Source organism: Nerophis ophidion, linkage group LG20 (genome assembly GCF_033978795.1).
Source record: "Nerophis ophidion isolate RoL-2023_Sa linkage group LG20, RoL_Noph_v1.0, whole genome shotgun sequence".
NCBI lineage: Eukaryota > Metazoa > Chordata > Actinopteri > Syngnathiformes > Syngnathidae > Nerophis > Nerophis ophidion.
In genome coordinates this window covers 28,396,947-28,416,409 of record NC_084630.1, presented here as the reverse complement: position 1 = coordinate 28,416,409, position 19,463 = coordinate 28,396,947, and the positions used below count along the sequence as shown (strand labels likewise).

At 40.5% G+C, this 19,463-nt stretch overlaps 1 protein-coding gene across 2 annotated transcripts in view; it reads right to left on the bottom strand.

Moving 5' to 3' along the window:
- Positions 1 to 15,681, bottom strand: part of LOC133538957 (Kv channel-interacting protein 2-like) — a 45,724-nt gene extending 30,043 nt beyond the window's left edge. Inside the window, exon 1 of one of the 2 annotated variants that reach the window (XM_061880917.1) lies at positions 15,369 to 15,681. In XM_061880917.1, the coding sequence (XP_061736901.1) occupies positions 15,369 to 15,441 (73 nt within the window). In that variant the 5' untranslated portion in view covers positions 15,442 to 15,681. The remainder of the gene's footprint in view (positions 1 to 15,368) is intronic. The other variant, XM_061880918.1, reaches the window with a different exon arrangement.
- Positions 15,682 to 19,463: the final 3,782 nt, after the last annotated feature.

Here is a 19,463-nt window from a genome sequence, read left to right as displayed (position 1 = left end):
AGCTTCAACAATTAGTTTCCTCAGTTCCCAAACGTTTATTGAGTGTTGTTAAAAGAAAAGGTGATGTATCACAGTGGTGAACATGTCCTTTCCCAACTACTTTGGCACGTGTTGCAGCCATGAAATTCTAAGTTAATTATTATTAGCAAAAAAAAATAAAGTTTATGAGTTTGAACATCAAAAATCTTGTCTTTGTAGTGCATTCAACTGAATACGGGTTGAAAAGGATTTGCAAATCATTGTATTCCGTTTATATTTACATCTAACACAATTTCCCAACTCATATGGAAACGGGGTTTGTACCAAATGAAAGCTGTGCCCTTAATCTGAAAAATGAAAACGGGGACGGCGTGGCGCAGTGGGAGAGTTGCCGTGCGCAACCCGAGGGTCCCTGGTTCAAATCCCACCTAGTACCAACCTCGTCACGTCCGTTGTGTCCTGAGCAAGACACTTCACCCTTGCTCCTGATGGGTGCTGGTTGGCGCCTTGCATGGCAGCTCCCTCCATCAGTGTGTGAATGTGTGTGTGAATGGGTAAATGTGGAAGTAGTGTCAAAGCGCTTTGAGTACCTTGAAGGTAGAAAAGCGCTATACAAGTACAACCCATTTATTTATTTATTTTAAAAGGAAAAAGTATTCACTTTGGTGTTTATAAAGTTAACTTTGTTTGGAATAAAAAGCAGAAAAATATTAAATGACTTGTAAAAAGTATTATTTCTAGAACGTGTGAGGCCAACAAAAAGGGAGGTAGTAAAGGGATTGATTTAGCTTCCAGCAGCATTTTTTACCCTTTGAGGCTGTCGTTTTAAAGTGAGTCAAAACTTAAAGGGGAACATTATCACCAGACCTATGTAAGCGTCAATATATACCTTGATGTTGCAGAAAAAAGACCATATATATTTTTTAACCAATTTCCGAACTCTAAATGGGTGAATTTTGGCGAATTAAACGCCTTTCTATTTATCGCACTCGGAGCAATGACGTCAGAATGTGACGTCACTTAGGTAATAAAGCCGCCATTTTCTCAAACACATTACAAACACCGGGTCTCAGCTGTTATTTTCAGTTTTTTTTTTACTATTTTCTGGAACCTTGGAGACATCATGCCTCCTCAGTGCGCTGTCGGAGGGTGTAACAACACCAACAGGAAGGGATTCAAGTTGCACCACTGGCCCAAAGATGCGAAAGTGGCAAGAAATTGGACGAAATGTGTTAAAAATACGAGGGTGTGGGGAAAGCAGACGAAATGGTCAGTTGTTTGTTCCGCACACTTTACCGACGAAAGCTATGCTACTACAGAGATGGCAAGATTGTGTGGATATCCTGCGACACTCAAAGCAGATACATTTCCAACGATAAAGTCAAAGAAATCTGCCGCCAGACCCCCATCGAATGTGCCGGAGTGTCTGCACATTTTACCGGCGATGCTAAGGCAGACATGGCACAGAGATGTATGGATATCCTGCAGATGCGTTTCCAACGATAAATAAAGTCAACAAAATCACAAAGGTGAGTTTTGTTGATGTTGTTGACTTATGTGCTAATCAGACATATTTGGTCACTGCATGTCTGTCAGCTAATCAATGCTAACATGCTATTTAGGCTAGCTGTAGGTACATTTGAAACTATATATACATCCAGCGTTTCCCTCCACCCACATTTAATGCCAAACAAACACTTACCAATCGATGGATTTAAGTTGATCCAGTGTCACAAGATGCGAAACTTCCTATCGTTGGTCTGCACATTTTCCCGGCGATGCTAAGGCAAACATGGCCGTATACAGTCAATAGCTATTCGCTCAATAGCTTCAGTTTCTTCTTCAATTTCGTTTTCGCTATCTGCCTCCATACTCCAGCCATCCGTTTCAATACATGCGTAATCTGTTAAGCCGCTGAAATCCGAGTCTGAATCCGAGCTAATGTTGCAATATCTTGCTGTGCTATCCGTATTGGCATCACTGGATGACGTCACAGGAAAATGGACGATGGCTTCACAAAAAGTGAAAATTAGGCACTTTAAAGACTTTTTTAGGGATATTCCGGGATGGGTAAGATTTTGAAAAAAACTTCAAAAAATAAAATAAGCCACTGGGAACTGATTTTATTGATTTTAACCCTTCTGAAATTGTGATAATGTTCCCCTTTAAGTCAACTTAAGTAATCATTTGCTACGACAATCAAGGACTCCTTAAAGCAGGGGTGTCAAAGTCATTTTTAGCATGGAAGAACATGTGCACACGCGGGCCGGACTATTAAAATCATGGCAATAAAACTAAAAAATAAAGACAACTTCAGATTGTTTTCTTTGTCTTACTTTGGCCAACAATACAACAAACACATTCTTAAAATATTACAATAAAAATATAGGAAAAAACTACTGGCAGCGGTAAAGTTTAGATCCGTGAATGAATGTTTATAACTGAATACATTTACATATGCATAAAAATGCGTTTTCTTTTGTATTTTTTTTTAATGAATTTAGTAACGTTAATGAAAACCTTTTTCCAAAACACAACATAGCATGTGAGATAAAACAGGATAATGCATACATTTAGCATTTGTTTTCAAAACGCTTACAAAAAAGTGGGACCCCTTTTTTTGACGGGCGGTATAGCTCGGTTGGTAGAGTGGCCGTGCCAGCAACTTGAGGGTTGCAGGTTCGATTCCCGCTTCCGCCATCCTAGTCACTGCCGTTGTGTCCTTGGGCAAGACACTTTACCCACCTGCTCCCAGTGCCACCCACACTGGTTTAAATGTAACTTAGATATTGGGTTTCACTATGTAAAGCGCTTTGAGTCACTAGAGAAAAGCTCTATATAAATATAATTCACTTCATTTCACTTCACTTGATGGGGTCCTTGGCACCCCATTTTGAAAATCCCTAGCGCCAACACTGATGGAGTATTGGTGCGTGCCAAACAGCAGCAGGTGGCTGTGGCCTGCGGGCCGGTTCTAATACTAATCAAATATCATCCGGGGGGCCGTAGATCATTAATTTGCGGGCCGGATTTTGCCTGTGGGCCTTGGCTTTGACACCTAGGGCTTACAGTAAGTAATAATCTGGACCGCGTTGAGTGCCCAAAACTTTAAACACGTGGACATACTGTAGTTTCCGCACGGCCGCTGCAATAGAGCGCACATGAGAGCGGTGGTGTTTGGGTGTTGTGGCGTATGAGTTTCTTTCAAAACTAGTTGTTCAGAGGCCTACTGAAACCCACTACTACCGACCACGCAGTCTGATAGTTTATATATCAATGATGAAATATTAACATTGCAACACATGCCAATACGGCCTTTTTAGTTTACTAAATTAAAATTTTAAATTTCCTGCGTAGTTTCTTGTTGAAAACATCGCGGAATGATGACGCGTGTTTGTGACGTCTCGGGTCGGAGGGGACATACTAGCCCAGCACCACACACGGCTAAAAGTCGTCTCTTTTCATCGCATAATTACACATTAATTTGGACATCTGTGTTGCTGAATCTTTTGCAATTTGTTCAATTAATAATGGAGACTATAAAGAATAATGTTGTTGGTGGAAAGCGGTGGATTGCAGCTACCTTTAGCACCGAAACACAGCCGGTGTTTATTTGTTTTTTGTGAAGCTTTAACACAGCGCGGTCAAGTAAACATGTTTCTCTTCGTCAACCAGCAAGTTTTGGGATGGGAAAATTGGGAGATTGAGTCGGCTCTTACCGGAGACTTCAGTGGATTATGCGACTTCCTCTTGCAGCTCAAAAAGGCAGCTGTGATCTTGGCTCCTCCATTGGCTTTTCTGAGAGACACTGGCGTTCACCGCAGCCATCCGAATTTCAGGTATGACTTTACAATCTCACTAAAACACTATTAAAACAATAAGCAGATAAGGGATCACCCAGAATTATCCTAGTAAATGTGACTAATTACATCTGAAATGGTCACACTGCCGCTGCCTGGAGCCGTCACTTTTTCTATTTTTCGTGTTTCACTCTAACTTTCCTCAACCACGAATCTTTCATCCTCGCTCAAATTAATGTGGAAATTGTCGCTTTCTCAGTCCGAATAGCTCTTGCTGCTGGAGGCTCACATTATAAACAATGTGAGGATGTGAGGAGCCCTCACACCGGTGACGTCACGTGCACATCGTCAGCTACTTCCGGTAAAGGCAAAGCTTTTTTATTAGCGACCAAAAGTTGCGAACTTTATCATCGATGTTCTCTACTAAATCTTTTTAGCAAAAATAGGGCAATATTGCGAAATGATCAAGTATGACACATAGAATGGACCTGCTATCCCCGTTTGAATGAGAAAATCTCATTTCAGTAGGCCTTTAATTAGTGCACGCATGTTAAAAGTGAAATTCCAATGTTGATGTGCATTTATTAGAAAAAAAGGTTCTAAAAAGGCTAATTACATTACTTATTATACTGTAAGTGTGTTCATGTTTGAAATAAACTAAAGAAAGAAGAAAAGAAAAAATATGTGTTTATCTTTTTTCCCTGAAATACCTATTGAGACGATATCTAAAATAATCAATAGCTGCAGCCCTTAATTCAAATTTTATTTTTTGAAGGAAACGATTTTAAGTTACACATTAATATTTATTTTATGTTATTGTCATATACTTTTTTTTCATTATTCATAACTGTTACGTTCCGTGTCGCGTTGCAGCATCGGTCGTGTTCTCAGGATGCGGAAACAAAGAAACAGCATGCAGGTAAGCAAGTATTTCATTCCATACAGTCGTGCAAAAGTACAAAGACGACGTGCCGCTTGGGAGCGCACGGAGAACACAGGAAAAGTGGTGCAAATCAACAAACTTAAACTGCACTTTTACTGGAATTTCGTTCACAATCATTATGAAAGACATGACGACGGACTTGTTTTTTTAATGCATTCTAACTTGTGAATAAACATAAACAGAAATGTGCTTACAATGGAGCCAAAGGGAGGTCCTTAATTCCACCCATAAAGCCCTCTAAGTCAGTGGTTCTCAAATGGGGGTAAGCGTACCCCTGGGGGTACTTGAATGTATGCAAAGGGGTACGTGAGATTTTTACAAATATTCTAAAAATAGCAACAATTCAAAAATCCTTTATAAATATATTTATTGAATAATACTTAATACAAAATATGAATCTAAGTTAATAAACCGTGAAAAGAAACGCAACAATGCAATATTCAGTGTTGACAGCTAGATTTGTTTTGGACATGTTGTTATGGGTCTTATTCCTGCTGCCTATGTGCTCATTGTCTGTGTTGTGTCCCGGCTCCCGAGTACCAGCCCGGAAAGCAGGTGCTGCTTCGGGCCAAGGACCTCCACCTCCCGATACCCTCCCAGAAGCTTGCACCACATTTTGTTGGACCTTATACGGTCAAATCTAAGATGAACCCTGCTGCAGTACACTTGGATCTTCCACATTCCATGAGATCTCACCATGTCTTTCATGTCTCCCAAATCAAACCAGTAGTTAGCAGTTCCCTGTCCTCCCCCCACTTCCACTCCTCCCCCTCCTAGAGTCCTCCAGGATCGGGACCAAGTCTGGACCGTCAAAGATATTCTCAAGATCCGGCGACAGGGGAGGGGATGGGTCTACCTTGTGGACTGGGAGGGCTATGGTCCTGAGGATAGGTCCTGGGTACTGGCCTCTTACATCGCCGACCCCTCCCTTATTGAACATTTTTTCAGAGCTCACCCCGAGGCACCCCGAAGCTCGCCGGGAGTCTCGCATAAGAGGGCGGGTCCTGTTATGGGTCACACTCCTGCTGCCTCTCCTCCTGCTGTGCGTCTGGACAAGCGCACCACGAGCCATGCCCACATGCGCTCTCTCTCCGCTGCGGGCGTGGCCTCCTCGCACCTGCAAACATTCACCAATCTACACACCTGCCCATGATGAGCGATCAGCCTTCAAAAGCAAACGCAACCTAAGACCTGACGCCATAACGTAGCTTCACGTACACGGTACAGTAAGCACACACATATCTAGCTCGCCCGCATGTGCGTACTATCTCCCTGTCGTGCTTATTGTCTCTTGAGTTGTGTTATCCTCCAGCTTCCCGCCATCCTTCCTTGTCGTCGAGTTGTGTGTCTCGTCACCTTGGACCTCCCGTGGATTTTTCCCCTGCCTTCCTGGACATCGACCTCTCGCCTGCCTATCGACCACGACGCCAGGCTCCTGTCCTTGGTCTTCCGCCTGTCCCCCGACGCTCGAGTCTGCCTTGCCCTTGTTGGACTTTTGCCTGGATCTCAACACGCACCCTCATCTTCAAGCCGCTTTCTGACAGTCGCTTCCAGATGTGCTGTTTTGTGGGCGGTCTTATTTACGTGGCTCACCTTCGATAGCGTCTTCTCCCCGTCATCTGTGCTGTAGCGGTGTAGCGTGCAAGGACAGGAGTGGAAGAAATGTCAAAAGATGGAGCTAACTTTTTTAATGACATTTAGACTTTACTTCAATCAATAACGGAGCAGCATCTCCTCATGTGGAAACCACAACAACGTGTTCGGTGTAAAACTGTACGACCGGAACTCTCTATTACTAAAGTTCCTTAGGTGAATAATGTAAAGTCACTACACCGGTATTATTTAGCGCTTTCATGGCGAGTTTACTGACAGATATAAGTAAGAACTTTACACTACTTACTAGAAATGGCAACAGCGGAGGAGGAATGTCCCATAACAAGAAGAAAAAGAAAAAGCTTATCAATTATGGTGTCGGTATGGACTACAAAGGCAAATGTGAGCAATTCTTTTCAGGATTTATGCAGATCCCAAATACAGATTAGCAGGTACCAGAAGGTTAGAAAAGTTTATTTTGCATAATATTACAAAACAAAACACACCAGGGGGTCTCAGACACGCGGCCCGCGGGCCAATTGCTGCCCGCGAGACGTTATTTTGCGGCCCCCACCTTAATATGAAAGTTTAATGTTAATGCGGCCTGTGAGTTTAATATGAATGGCGCTTGACAGCGTTGTGTTATTTGGGTCCAAAATGGCTCTTTCAACGTTCTGAATTGCCTACCCCTGCGTTAGTGGAAAAGCGGCAAATGAGTGAAAGCGACAGAAACGTTGCCATGGAGATAGATGAGGGTTTTCTTACATGCCTAGCTGCAGCCTCACCCAGACTGTGCTTCCAGTGGCCCCCAGGTAAATTGAGTTTGAGACCCTTGTTATACACACACCATAATAATACTGGTATGTTGAAGCACTGTACAAAACATCAAGTGGTGCGGTTTCATAGCTTACCAAAGTCGTACCAAATCATTTTGATAGATTTTTGAATGGCGTGTGTAATGTTCTATATTTTCAATGGAACATTTAAAATGTTGGTGTTGTTTACTTGAGTCATATTGCAGCCTACACGTATCTCTTATGTGTGACTTCCATCTACTGGTCACACTTACCATTACACAATGTACCAAATAAAATAGCTTCAAGGTGGGTAAGCTCAACCAAACTTATCCGTACATTAGGACCATAGATTTGTGGTCAAATGTATGTAACTTTTGACCATGACTATATATATACATACATACAAAACCGAAAACCAGTGAAGTTGGCACGTTGTGAAAATGGTATATAAAAACAGAATACAATGATTTGAAAATCATTTTGAACCTATAGTCATTTGAATAGACTGCAAAGACAAGATACTTAACGTTTGAACTGGTAAACTTAGTTAATTTTGCAAATATTAGCTCTGCAATATCATCAAAAGGTTCAGAAAATCTGGAGAAATCACTGCACGTAAGCGGCTAAGCCCGGGACCTTCGATCCCTCAGGACGGTATAGCTCGGTTGGTATAGTGGCCGTGTCAGCAACTTGAGGTTTGCAGGTTCGATCCCCGCTTCCGCCATCCTAGTCAATGCCGTTGTGTCCTTGGACAAGACACTTTACCCACCTGCTCCCAGTGCCACTCACACTGGTTTAAATGTAACTTAGATATTGGGTTTCACTATGTAAAGCGCTTTGAGTCACTTGAGGAAAAAGCGCTATATAAATATAATTCACTTCACTTCACTTCACTCAGGCGATTCTGCATTAAAAAAAAAAGAGTGTGTAAAGGATATCACCATGAGGGCTCAGGAAACTCCTATTAGTAACTACAGTCTGTCGTTACATCTGTAAGTGTAAGTTAAAACTATACTATGCAAAGCTAAAGCCAATTATTAACAACACCAGCCTTGCTAGGCCCGAGCTCATCTAAGATGGACCGATGCAAAGTGGAAAAGTGTTCTGTGGTCTGACCAGTCCACTTTTGAAACTGTTTTTGGAACCAAAGAGGAAAAGAACCATCCTCAAAGTTCAAAAGCCAGCATCTGTGATGGTATGGGGGTGGATTAGTGCCCAAGGCATGGGTAACTTACACATCTGTGAAGGCACCATTAATGCTGAAAGGTACATACAGGTTTTGGAACAACATATGTTGCCATCGTTATCATGGACGCCCCTGCTTATTTCAGCAAGACATAGCCAAGCCACGTGTTACAGCAGCGGGGCTTCATAGTAAAAGAGTGCGGGTACTAGACTGGCCTGCCTATAGTCCAATCGAAAATGTGTGGAGCATTATGAAGCCTAAAATACCACAACAGAGACCCCGGACCCTGGGGCGGTATAGCTCGGTTGGTAGAGTGGCCGTGCCAGCAACTTGAAGGTTCCAGGTTCGATCCCTGCTTCTGACAACCTAGTCACTGCTGTTGTGTCCTTGGGCAAGACACTTTACACACCTGCTTCCAGTGCCAACCACACTGGTTTAAATGTAAATTAGATATTGGGTTTCACTAAGTAAAAGTGCTTTGAGTCAGTAGATAAATGCGCCATTTAAATGTACTTCACTTCACTTCACTTCATCAAGCAAGCTTCAAAAATTGGTCTCCTCAGTGGTAAAAATGTCCCTGTGCCAACTTTGTTTGCAATGTGTTGCTGCCATTAAATTCTAAGTTAATGATTATTTGCAAAAAAAACAATTACATTTTCTCAGTTCGAACATTAAATATCTTGTCTTTGCAGTTTATTCAATAGAATATAAGTTGAAAAGGATTTGCAACTCATCGTACTCTGTTTTTATTTACCATTTACAGAAGGTGCCAACTTCACTGGTTTTGGGGTTTGTACGGGTGCGACCAGGACTCGGGGCAGAGAGGCCAATGCCCCACCAAATCTACCAGATAGTTTGTTTCTTCCTTTCAAATATAGTGTGTATTTCACAAGTTAAGTGCCTCAATCTCAATTTATTTGAGATGAGAGCTGTCTCTCAACTGACAATGTTTCTTTTAGTTTTTATTCATAGCTGTATGTAGAAGTGTCTGGTTTTAATGGTTTTAATGTCTTTAATGTCCTTTGTGTTCTTTGATGTTTCCCTCTTACACACATGTGAGAGGGATGTGTACTATGGCTATGAGTTGTTGTTGTTTTTGTCCCTTGGCCTCAGTCTGGACCCCCTCTCCAGGGCCCAGGCGTAGACCGATTTTTTTTTTTTTTACTATATTTTATTTAATTTTAATCCTCTATTTTTTTCTCCCCCCCCCCCCCCCCCCCCCGTTTACCTGTATCTCGTCTTTTTTGTAAGGGGCGCTGGAGGCCGGCAGACCCGTCAGCGATCCTGTTCTGTTTCCCTGTAATGTTTGTCTGATCTTGAATGGGATTGTGCTAAAAATTTTAATTTTCCTGAAGGAATAAATAAAGTACTATCTAATCTAATCTAATTGTTATACAGGCAAAAATGTGAGTTACAGTATAAAAGCAACGCCACCATTAGTTAGCGTAGCAAATGTCACTGTAAACCTTGTAACCTCCGACCAAAACATTGCTAGAGATCAACATGTTTTTCCAACCATTGCAAAGAAGGAAGTGGCTTTGAAGGATTTGACGGAAAAAAACGACTGTATTGTTCATAAAGTGGGAATTTGCATTTCAAGCTGCTGAGGACCTCCTGCTGGTAGCGCCATATTCATATTCATGCCGACTCATCAGTTTGCACGCTTCAGTGTGACCCTCACTCATGTGCTGGCGGAATATTCCGCGGGGGCGTGTCTTCTTTTAATCTCCGTGCTCCGGTGATCATTCGAAAGCCGACATCTGCTCGAAGGAGCCAAACGTTGTGTAAGAAATCAGCAGAGCTCATCCTGCTTAGTGATGGGGAAAGGCGCCATTAATACAAAGCTCAGCGAGTGAATCTGCTGTGCGGGAGAGAAATGGGCATCTAGAAAGTGAGGATTATAGTAAGCAGAAGGCGACGTTATCGCACAAATATTCATTTAGCTCCTCCTCGGCCGCCATGACGTCAGACTAGAGAGGAACGTCAAATCAGCTCGTAGGAATTTTTAAAAAAAATAGATGCATAATTTCCCCTATTTCAACAAGAATGAAATATACTGTATTTTACGGACTATAAGGCGCACTTAAAATGTTTATTTTCCTTCAAAACTCGACTGTGCGCCTTATTAATTTTTGTTTCATTTGACCACAGAAATTTCCTCCAGAAGGTCTTTTTTTTGTCAATGTGAAACAAAAAATGAGCTGGTTGGCCACAATACACAGTGATTTATTTTGAGGAGAAAAGATAAGGGCTTTAATCCCAGGAACACCAATTCCTACCGTCAAGCATGATGGTGGTAGTGTTATGCTCTGGGCCTTTTTTGCTGCCAATGGAACTGGTGCTTTAAATGGGTCAATGAAAAAGGAGGATTACCTCCAAATTCTACAGGACAACCTAAAATCATCACCCCGGAGGTTGGGTCTTGGGCAAAGTTGGGTGTTCCAACAGGACAATGACCTCAAACACGCGTCAACAGTGGTAAAGGAATGGCTAAATCAGGCAAGAATTAAGATTTCAGAATGGCCTTCCCAAAGTCCTGACTTAAATGTGTAGACAATGCTGAAGAAACAAGTCCATGTCAGAAAAACAACACATTTAGCTGAACTGCACCAATTTTATCAAGAGGAGTGGTCAAAAATTTAACCAGAAGCTTGTAGGTGGCTACAAATAGCACCTTATTGCAGTGAAACTTGCCAAGGGACATGTAACCAAATACAGTGGGGAAAAAATTTATTTAGTCAGCCACCGATTGTGCAAGTTCTCCCACTCAAAATGATGACAGAGGTCTGTAATTTTCATCATAGGTACACTTCAACTGTGAGAGACAGAATGTGAAAAAAATCGTCCTGTCCCCTTAGCAGAAAAACAGCCCCAAAGCATGATGTTTCCACCCTCATGCTTCACAGTAGGTGTGGTGATCTTGGAATGCAACTCAGTATTCTTCTTCCTCCAAAAACGACGAGTTGAGTTTATACCAAAAAGTTATATTTTGGTTTCATCTGACCATATGACATTCTCCCAATCCTCTGCTGTATCATCCATGTATCTATTTTGGTATAAACTCAACTTGTCGTGTTTGGAGGAAGAAGAATACTGAGTTGCATCCCAAGAACACCATACCTACAGTGAAGCATGGGGGTGGAAACATCATACTTTGGGGCTGTTTTTCTGCTAAGGGGACAGGACGATTGCTCCGTGTTAAGGAAAGAATGAATGGGGCCATGTATCGTGAGATTTTCAGCCAAAAACTCCTTCCATCAGAGAGAGCTTTGAATGGTTGACCAAATACTTATTTTCCACCATAATTTACAAAAAAAATCTTTAAAATTCCTACAATGTGAATTCCTGGATTTTGTTTTCACATTCTGTCTCTCACAGTTGAAGTGTACCTATGATGAAAATTACAGACCTCTGTCATCATTTTAAGTGGGAGAACTTGCACAATCGGTGGCTGACTAAATACTTTTTTTTCCCACTGTATTAACATTGCTGTATGTATACTTTTGACCCAGCAGATTTGCTCACATGTTCAGCAGACCCATAATAAATTCATAAAAGAACCAAACTTCATTAATGTTTTTGTGACCTACAATATGTGCTCCAATAACTCCGTCACAAAAAAATAACAGTTGTAGAAATTATTGGAAACTCAAGACAGTCATGGCATTATGTTCTTTACAAGTGTATGTAAACTTTTGACCACGACTGTATGTATGTATGTATGCATATATGTACAAACTCCATTTCCATATGAGTTGGTAAATTGTGTTAGATGTAAATATAAACAGAATACAATGATTTGCAAATCATTCTCAACCCATATTCAGTTGAATATGCTACAAAGACAACATATTTGATGTTCAAACTGATAAAAAAATTTTTTTTTTTTGCCAATAATCATTAACTTTAGAATTTGATGCCAGTAACACGTGACAAAGAACATTGAATGACCGTGACCTTCGAACCCTCAGACGGCACTGCATCAAAAACCGACATCAATCTGTAAAAGATATCACCACATGGGCTCAGGAACACTTCAGAAAACCACTGTCACTAAATACAGTTTGTCGCTACATCTGTAAGTGCAAATTAAAGCTCTAATTTGCAAAGCGAAAGCCATTTATCAACAACATCCAGAAACGCCGCCGGATTCTCTGGGCCCGAGATCATCTAAGATGGACTGATGCAAAGTGGAAAAGTGTTATGTGGTCTGAGGAGTCCACATTTCAAATTGCTTTTGGAAATATTTGACATTGTGTCATCCAGACCAAAGGGGAAGTGAACCATCCAGACTGTTATCGACGCAAAGTTCAAAAGCTAGCATCTGTGATGCTATGGGGGTGCAATAGTGCCCAAGGCACGGGCAACTTACACATCTGTGAAGGCACCATTAATGCTGAAAGGTACATACAGGTTTTGGAACAACATATGCTGCCATCCAAGCGCCATCTTTTTCATTACGCCCCTGCTTATTTCAGCAAGACAATGCCAAGCCACATTCAGCACGTGTTACAACAGCGTGGCTTCGTAGTAAAAGAGTGCGGGTACTTTCCTGGCCCGCCTGCAGTCCAGACCTGTCTCCCATCAAAAATGTGTGGCACATTATGAAGCGTAAAATACGACAGCGGAGACCCCGGACTGTTGAACGACTGAAGCTCTACATAAAACAAGAATGGGAAAAAATTCCACTTTCAAAGCTTCAACAATTAGTTTCCTCATTTCCCAAATGTTTATTAAGTGTTGTCAAAAGAAAAGGTGATGTAACACAGTGGTGAACATGCCCTTTCCCAACTACTTTGGCACGTGTTGCAGCCATTAAATTCTAAGTTAATTATTATTTGCAAAAAAAATAAAGTTTATGAGTTTGAACATCAAATATATTGTCTTTGTAGTGCATTCAATTGAATATGGGTTGAAAAGGATTTGCAAATCATTGTATTCCGTTTATATTTACATCTAACACAATTTAGCAACTCATATGGAAACGGGGTTTGTATATGTATGTATATATCTATGTATGTATGTGTATATGTATGTTAGTATGAATGTATGTATGTGTATATGTGTATATATGTGTGTATGTATATATGTATGTATGTATGTATGTATGAATGTGTATATGTATGTATGTATGGGTATATGTATGTGTATATGTATGCAAGTATTTATATATCTATCCATCCATCCATCCATTTCTACCGCTTGTCCCTTTTGGGGTTGCGGGGGGTCACTGGTGCCTATCTCAGCTGCATTGGGGCGGAAGGCGGTGTACACCCTTGACAGGGCCAACACAGATAGACGGACAACATTCACACTCACATTCACACACTAGGGACCATTTAGTGTTGCCAATCAACCTATCCCCAGGTGCATGTCTTTGGAGGTGGGAGGAAGCCGGAGTACCCGGAGGGAACCCACGCAGTCACGAGGAGAACATGCAAACTCCACACAGAAAGATCCAGAGCCCGGGATTGAACACAGGACTACTCAGGACCTTCGTATTGTGAGGCAGATGCACTAACCCCTGTTCCGCCATGTTGCCCCGTATATATCTATGTATGTGTAAATGTCTGTATGTGTATATGTATGTATATGTATTTATGAATGTGTATATGTACGTATGTATGTATGGGTATATGTATGTGTATATCTATTAGGACTGTGAATCTTTGGGTGTCCCACGATTCGATTCAAAATCAATTCTTGGGTCACGATTCGATGATATATCAATTTTTCGATTCGATTCGATTCACGAGTCAAAAACGATATTTTTCTGATTCAAAACGATTCTGTATTTATTCAATACATAGGATTTCAGCAGGATCTACCCCAGTCTGCTGAAATGCTAGCAGAGTACAAAACAAAAAACAAAAGCTTTTATACAGTAATTGTAAAGGACAATGTTTTATCAACTGATTGCAATAATGTAAATTTGTTTTAACTATTAAACGAACCAAAAATATGACTTATTTTATCTTTGTGAAAACATTGGACACAGTGTGTTGTCAAGCTTATGAGATGCGATGCAAGTGTAAGCCACTGTGACAATATTGTTCTATTTTATTTATTTTTATAAATGTATAATGATAATGTCAATGAAGGATTTTTAATCACTGCTATGCTGAAATTATAATTAATATTGATACTGTTGTTGATAATATTCATTTTTGTTTCATTACCTTTGGTTTGTTCTGTGTCGTGTTTGTGTCTCCTCTCAATTGCTCGGTTTATTGCAGTTCTGAGTGTTGCTGGGTCAGGTTTGGTTATGGAATTGGATTGCATTGTTATGGTATTGCTGTGTAGTGGTTTGTTGGATTGATTAAAAAAAATAAATCAAAAAATAAAATAAAATAAAAAATCGATTTTTTTAAAAATGAGAATCGATTCTGAATTGCACAACGTAAACGATTCTATTCGTATTCAAATTGATTTTTTCCCACACCCCTAATATCTATGTATGTGTATATGTACGTGAATATGTATGTATGTGTATATGTATATCTATATATGTATGAATGTATGTTTGTGTAAATGTATGTATGTATATATGTGTGTCAATATATATATATATATATATATATATATATATATATATATATATATATATTGAAGTAGTAGTTGTGTGTCTTGTGGATGCACCTGCTCACTGTTTTGTTCACCTGCTTTTGTTGAACGTCACCATCATGGCAGCTGTGTGTACTTTTGTTTACATTCATAAATTGTATTGACACTGAGTGGATTATTTTTGCTGCTCTATTTTTAGGAGAATGCAAAAAGCATGATTAGGCCTTTGTAGGTAAAGAAGAACATTCCAGTTAAGAGGGAGACTCATCATCATACTGTAGACTATTTTTAAATAAACAATAGTAATAATATTATCATAATAATGTGTCATTGTGTCATCCATATTTTGTCAACTTTACAAGACACTTCATTAGGTACACCTGCCCACTTGCTTTACGAATGAATAATGTGTACTAATCACAAAATTTATGTGATAAATATAAAATATTTATGTCAAAATGTCACTTTTAGCTCCACATAAGAAGTAAACAGAAGACAATAGGTACCTGTGAGGAGGTCGTAGGATCGGTCCAGTTCGGTGGACTCGGACATACTCTGGTCCTGACTTCTGGACTTCATGGTTCCCGTCAGGTCCAGCAGGTCGTGTTCGGTCCACAATGTCGTTCTTCACGAGTCATAATCTCATTTTTTTTTCAAACGGTCCCGTCCTGCTCTCCTTCACGTCCGCCAATGGAGCCACATGTTATCCTTCAAGTCTGCGCCAACTTCTAACACTTTTTGGCTCTTTCATCCACACGCACCTGATAGGCTCCGCCCACAATGCCTGGCTTCCTAATGACTTGGGCAATACGGCGCGTTTTGGTGTCGACTCGATACCAGGCAAATACAGAGTCCGTATTGCCAATACCAATATTTTCACTTGTCATGAATATAAGTACTAGGTGTGTGGGAAAAAATCGATTCGAATACGTTGTGCGATTCAGAATCGATTGTCATTTTTTTTTTAATCGATTTTTTTTTATATCAATCCAACAAACCACTACACAGCAATACCATAACAATGCAATCCAATTCCAAAACCAAACCTGACCCAGCAACACTCAGAACTGCAATAAACAGAGCAATTGTGAGGAGACACAAACACGACACAGAACAAACCAAAAGTAGTGAAACAAAAATGAATATTATCAACAACAGTATCAATATTAATTATAATTTCAGCATAGCAGTGATTAAAAATCCCTCACTGACATTATCATTAGACATTTATAAAAATAATAAAAAAGAACAATAGTGTCACAGTGGCTTACACTTGCATCGCATCTCATAAGCTTGACAACACACTGTGTCCAATGTTTTCACAAAGATAAAATAAGTCATATTTTAGGTTTGTTTAATAGTTGAAACAAATTTACATTATTGCAATCAGTTAATAAAACATTGTCCTTTACAATTATAAAAGCTTTTTTTTTTTCCAAATCTACTACTCTGCTAGCATATCAGCAGACTGGGGTAGATCCTGCTGAAATCCTATGTATTGAATGAATACAGAATCCTTTAGAATCGGAAAAATATCGTTTTTGAATCGAGAATCGAATCGAATCGAAAAAAATCGATATATTATCGAATCTTGACCCCAAGAATCGATAATGAATCGAATCGTGGGACACCCAAAGATTCGCAGCCCTAATAAGTACACGTATTAGTGAACTCCGTCCATCCATCCATCCATTTCCTACTGCTTGTACCTTTTAGGGTCGCAGGGGGTGCTGGCTATTTATAAGTACAACAATGTACGGTAAAAGAGTGTAACTTTATCAACAAAATATTAAAGTTCAAAGTTAAAGTACCAATGATTGTCTCACACACACTCGGTGTGGTGAAATTTGTCCTCTGCATTTGACTCATCACCTTGTTCACCCCCTGAGACGTGAGGGGAGAAGTGAGCAGCAGTGTTGGCCGCGCCCAGGAATCATTTTTGGTGATTTTACCCCCAATTCCAACCCTTGATGCTGAGTGCCAAGCAGGGAGGTAATGGGTCCCATTTTTATAGTGTTTGGTATGGCTCGGCCGGGGTTGGAACTCACAACCTACCGGTTTTATTACATTCAATTGGAGTAGAATTAAGTCAATGTAGCAATCAATCAATCTCCAATCAATTCGACATTTTGCCTCCGAAGCCCTATTGCGGGGGTCAGCAACCCGCGGCTCTTTAGCGGCTCCCTGGACCTCTTTCAAAGACGTGTGAAAATGGAAAAAGATGAAGAACATTTTTTTTGTTTCTGTAGGAGAACAAAAATGACACAAACCTTCCTAATTGTTACAAATCCCACTGTTTGTATTAAACATGCTTAACTGATGAAAGTATTTGGCAAGCACCATTTGATCCTTTAACTCACCATTTGTCTACATCCTCCAACTTTCTTGATGCTGCCACAGAAAGACGTGTTTTATGCCACTCTTTCTTCGTCTCATTTTGTTCACCAAATGTTTCATACTGTGCGTGAATGCACAAAGGTGTCACGTAGCTATATTTGAACTCATTTATTTTTCTTTACTTATGTCCTCTGTGTATTTGATTTATAATTGCATGTCTCATGACACATTATCTGTATGTAATATTGGCTGCATTTCTAATAGTTTGTGTGCCATGTTGTTCCAGACCACAGCAAACCTTACCCAGCTTGCAAAGATTGTAATAAATCCATTAGAAGAAGACAGCCTGCCGTTTCCTTAAACTTGGACGCACACATCTATACCTTTGGCCATTTTCAGCCAGTCATTTCCAGAAGTTATCTCATTCTGTGAGAATCCCCCATTTTACTAATGATTTGCAATGTTGCAAAAATGCGTAGAATAAAAATTTAAAAATTCAACATTTGAGTGTGAATGTTGTCTGTCTATCTGTGTTGGCCCTGCGATGAGGTGGCGACTTGTCCAGGGTGTACCCTGCCTTCCGCCCGATTGTAGCTGAGATAGGCGCCAGCGCCCCCCGCGACCCCGAAAGGGAATAAGCGGTTGAAAGTGGATGGATGGATGGCATTTCTGTCAACGAAGATTTGCATCAGCCTTTAATAGTTGCCTTCATCATAACACTTATATAAGGCTTTACATTTTTTGCAGCTCCAGACAGATATTTTGTTTTATTTTTGGTCCAATATGGCTCTTTCAACATTTTCGGTTGCCGACCCCTGCCCTATTGTGTCTAATTAATATGAACAACAACAAAAACTGTGATTTTTTTTTTTCAGTATTGATGTGTTACTGATACTACATCGGTATCCATACCACCGATTATTAGATCATTCTAATCCATATCAAGCCACTTTTGTGCACCTGTAAGCCATTTGATTGGGCAATACACCAGCAATGTTGGTCTTTTGTTTGTGTCAACGATGAACTGTCCCAGAGCATGTGAATTTTCATTACATTTAGATTTATGTATGACTTTCTTTAATTTTTATGTTATTTTCCTTTGAGGTGTTCTTTAAAGGAAGGTATCGAAATCAATAATTTGTTTTATGTATTGTCACATTCCTATTTAGTGTAGCTTCTCATTTTCTCTACCTATATACAGTAATATCATTTAATGTAATATAAGTTAATGATTTTTCAACAATTTTTTTCAAATGCTATAATTGAGTAATTTCGTTTTCTCATATATGCCGTTGTACTGTGATTGACATCTTAGTACTTGTCTTCAATATTACAATATTTTTCCTATATTATATAGAAGATATATTGCATATGCATTACATACAGTATACATTTATAATATCCATCCATTTTCTACCGCTTATTCCCTTTGGGGTACATTTATAATAAATTTTTTTGTAATGCTTTTTAATTATATAGAATATGTATTTTAATATTCAAGATTTGGACAAAACTGGATTTTACTTTTAATTTCACTGAATTTGTGTGTATGAATTAAAATTAATTATTTTCTGTTCTACGCTGGCAGTCATTTTACTTACATCCATCTTCTTCCGCTTATTCGAGGTCGGGTCGCGGGGGCAGCAGCCTAAGCAGGGAAGCCCACACTTTCCTCTCCCCAGGCACTTTGTCCAGCTCCCGGGGGATCCAGAGGCATTCCCAGGCCAGCCGGGAGACATTGTCTTCCCAACGTGTCCTGGGTCTTCCCCGTGGTCTCCTACCGGTCGAACGTGCCCGAAATGTTCGGGTGGCATCCTGACCAGATGCCCAAACCACCTCATCTGGCTCCTCTCCATGTGCAGGAGCAGCGGCTTGACTTTGAGTTCCTCCCGAAAGGCAGAACTTCTCACCCTATCTCTAAAGGAGAGTCCTGCCACCCGGCGGAGGAAACTCATTTCGGCCGCTTGTACCCGTGATCTTGTCCTTTCGGTCATAACCCAAAGCTCATGACCATAGGTGAGGATGGGAACGTAGATGGACGGGTAAATTGAGAGCTTTGCCTTCCGGCTTAGCTCTTTCGTCACCACAACGGATTGATACAACGTCCGCATTACTGAAGACGGCACACCGATCTGCCTGTCGATCTCACGATCCAATCTTCCCTCACTCGTGACAAGACTCCGAGGTATTTGAACTCCTCCACTTGGAGCAGGGTCTCCTCCCCAAGCTGGAGAAAGCACTCCACCCTTTTCCGGGCGAGAACC